General features: G+C 57.7%; 1 protein-coding gene across 1 annotated transcript in view; it reads left to right on the forward strand.

Moving 5' to 3' along the window:
• The window catches only part of FMNL2 (formin-like 2), a gene marked incomplete at its 5' end in the record, with an annotated part of 21415 nt that extends 19828 nt beyond the window's left edge, over nucleotides 1-1587 (forward strand). Inside the window, one exon of the mRNA XM_010137160.1 lies at nucleotides 1475-1587. Within this exon, the coding sequence (XP_010135462.1) occupies nucleotides 1475-1587 (113 nt within the window). The remainder of the gene's footprint in view (nucleotides 1-1474) is intronic.
• Between the last annotated feature and the right edge of the window lie 223 nt (nucleotides 1588-1810).

A 1810-nucleotide genomic window follows, 5' to 3' on the forward strand; every position in this document is an offset into this window, starting at 1 on the left:
GTCTGACCTCCTCTCGCAGCTTCCCCCTCTCGCTCCGCTGCCTAACGCGCCTGGGAGGGTTGAACGCTGAGTTGACTTGCTCTTCATTTCCCATCCCATTTTTTTTACTTAACCATCATTTTGTGTTTTGTTTTGTTTTGTTTGTTTTTTTCTGTTTAGCCCTAAAGAAGAATAATATCACTAAATTTCCCAATGTTCACTCGAGGGTAAGGATTTCTTCTAGCACACCGGTGGTGGAGGATACACAGAGCTGGCAAGCATCACTTTTTACTTAGCTTCCTCCTCTCTCTGTATGCCAGACAGCTGTCGGTAGATGTGGCTGAGCGTAATACTGGTGAGAGCCTACAGGCCACTGGAGACTCAAACTGGTGACTGTCCCCTGCTGTGGTGCAGGGGATCCACAGGCCGTTGGCTGGTGACTGTCTTCACACTCCTCTGGTTTTGGCCCTTCCAAGCTGAGCCCGAGGTAGTCTCGTCCCCGGGTTGTTCAGCCCCGTATTTCCCTGGATATTCCGCTGCCACCGTCTCGGTCCTGCCACCGCCGTTGAACGGGGCACGAGAGACGCCAGCAGCTCTGGGAGGGGGCAGCCTCGAGCAAAGGCGCCAGCTCTGGGGTACCCCAAGAGCTGAGAAGCTCGAGAGTTGGTTTTAAACCACAGCTCAGCCAGGAGACTTGAGGGAGGGTTTGCTCAGTCCAACGCAAATTTGTTTTCCAGGAGAACACTGTGTTAACTGGGATTAGCGTCCCACGTGTGCTCGTTATATCACAACCACACACGTACCAGGCTTTCACCAACACGTCCATCTCCAGCGTTCCACTGCTCCATCCATCACGTGCTCAGCGTCCCTCCTCTTCCTCCTCAAGCTCTCACCTCCCCAGCAGCAGCAGCAGGGCGGGGTGGAGGAGGAAGAGGAGGAGGGAGGGGGTTGGCAGCCCCACTGCCCTCGTCTAATGAAGCATCTCTTAGATAAATGGGTGCAGAGGGAGCGTAGGTCCATCCTCGTGCTGCTGACCGCTTGTGCCATTGTCACCTGTCCCCAAGGAGCTTCCTCCCGCCTCAGACACCTCCTGCAGCTCACGCTCCTGGTGGAGAGGCTGTGTGAAGGACCAAGGTGCACGTCAAAAACCGCTTTCGGTCGACGTTGCCTGCCTGCCCGACGTCACTGAACAGCCCTGGGCGAGGAGACGCTCACACTCACCTGAGGGCCTCACTCCATGTAGTGCCACCAGCTTTTCAGCGCGTTTCACCAGTATTACCAGCTGCTTGGGTGTGTAGTAAAAGGGCACGTCAGTATTCGCTCACTTCTGCTCTCGTTGGGGTGAAGTCCCTTCTCCTGTTCCTACACAAGCTGCTTTGATTGGCTTCCAGCAGGACTTTTCCTTGTCTAGACTCTGTGTGTGTGTGTGCCTGTGCGTGTGCGTGCGCCGGGGGCCAGCCCGGCGCGGTGACCAACGGCGCTTCCCTCTCCGCAGATCTTCGAAACCAGCCGTACCGACGGGCCGACGCGGTGAGGAGAAGCGTCCGGCGGCGCTTTGACGACCAGAACTTGCGCTCTGCCAACGGCGCCGAGATGATAACCATGTGAGCCGGAGCCCCGCGGGCGCCCGGGCAAGGGGGTGATGCCGTGTCTGCGTGAGCTCCCACCTCCTGCCGCTCGCTCACAGCCGTGGGAGCTACCGCAGAACAGACCTTCTGACGGGCTCAAGGAGCTGCAAACCGCGCCGGGGCGCCAGCGCCGGGCTCCCCACGCAGCCGTAGCTAACAAGTGCCTAAACGTGAAGAACCTGCTCAACTTACTCGCAGCAATA

Source organism: Buceros rhinoceros, unplaced genomic scaffold (assembly GCF_000710305.1).
Source record: "Buceros rhinoceros silvestris isolate BGI_N320 unplaced genomic scaffold, ASM71030v1 scaffold13715, whole genome shotgun sequence".
NCBI classification, from domain to species: domain Eukaryota; kingdom Metazoa; phylum Chordata; class Aves; order Bucerotiformes; family Bucerotidae; genus Buceros; species Buceros rhinoceros.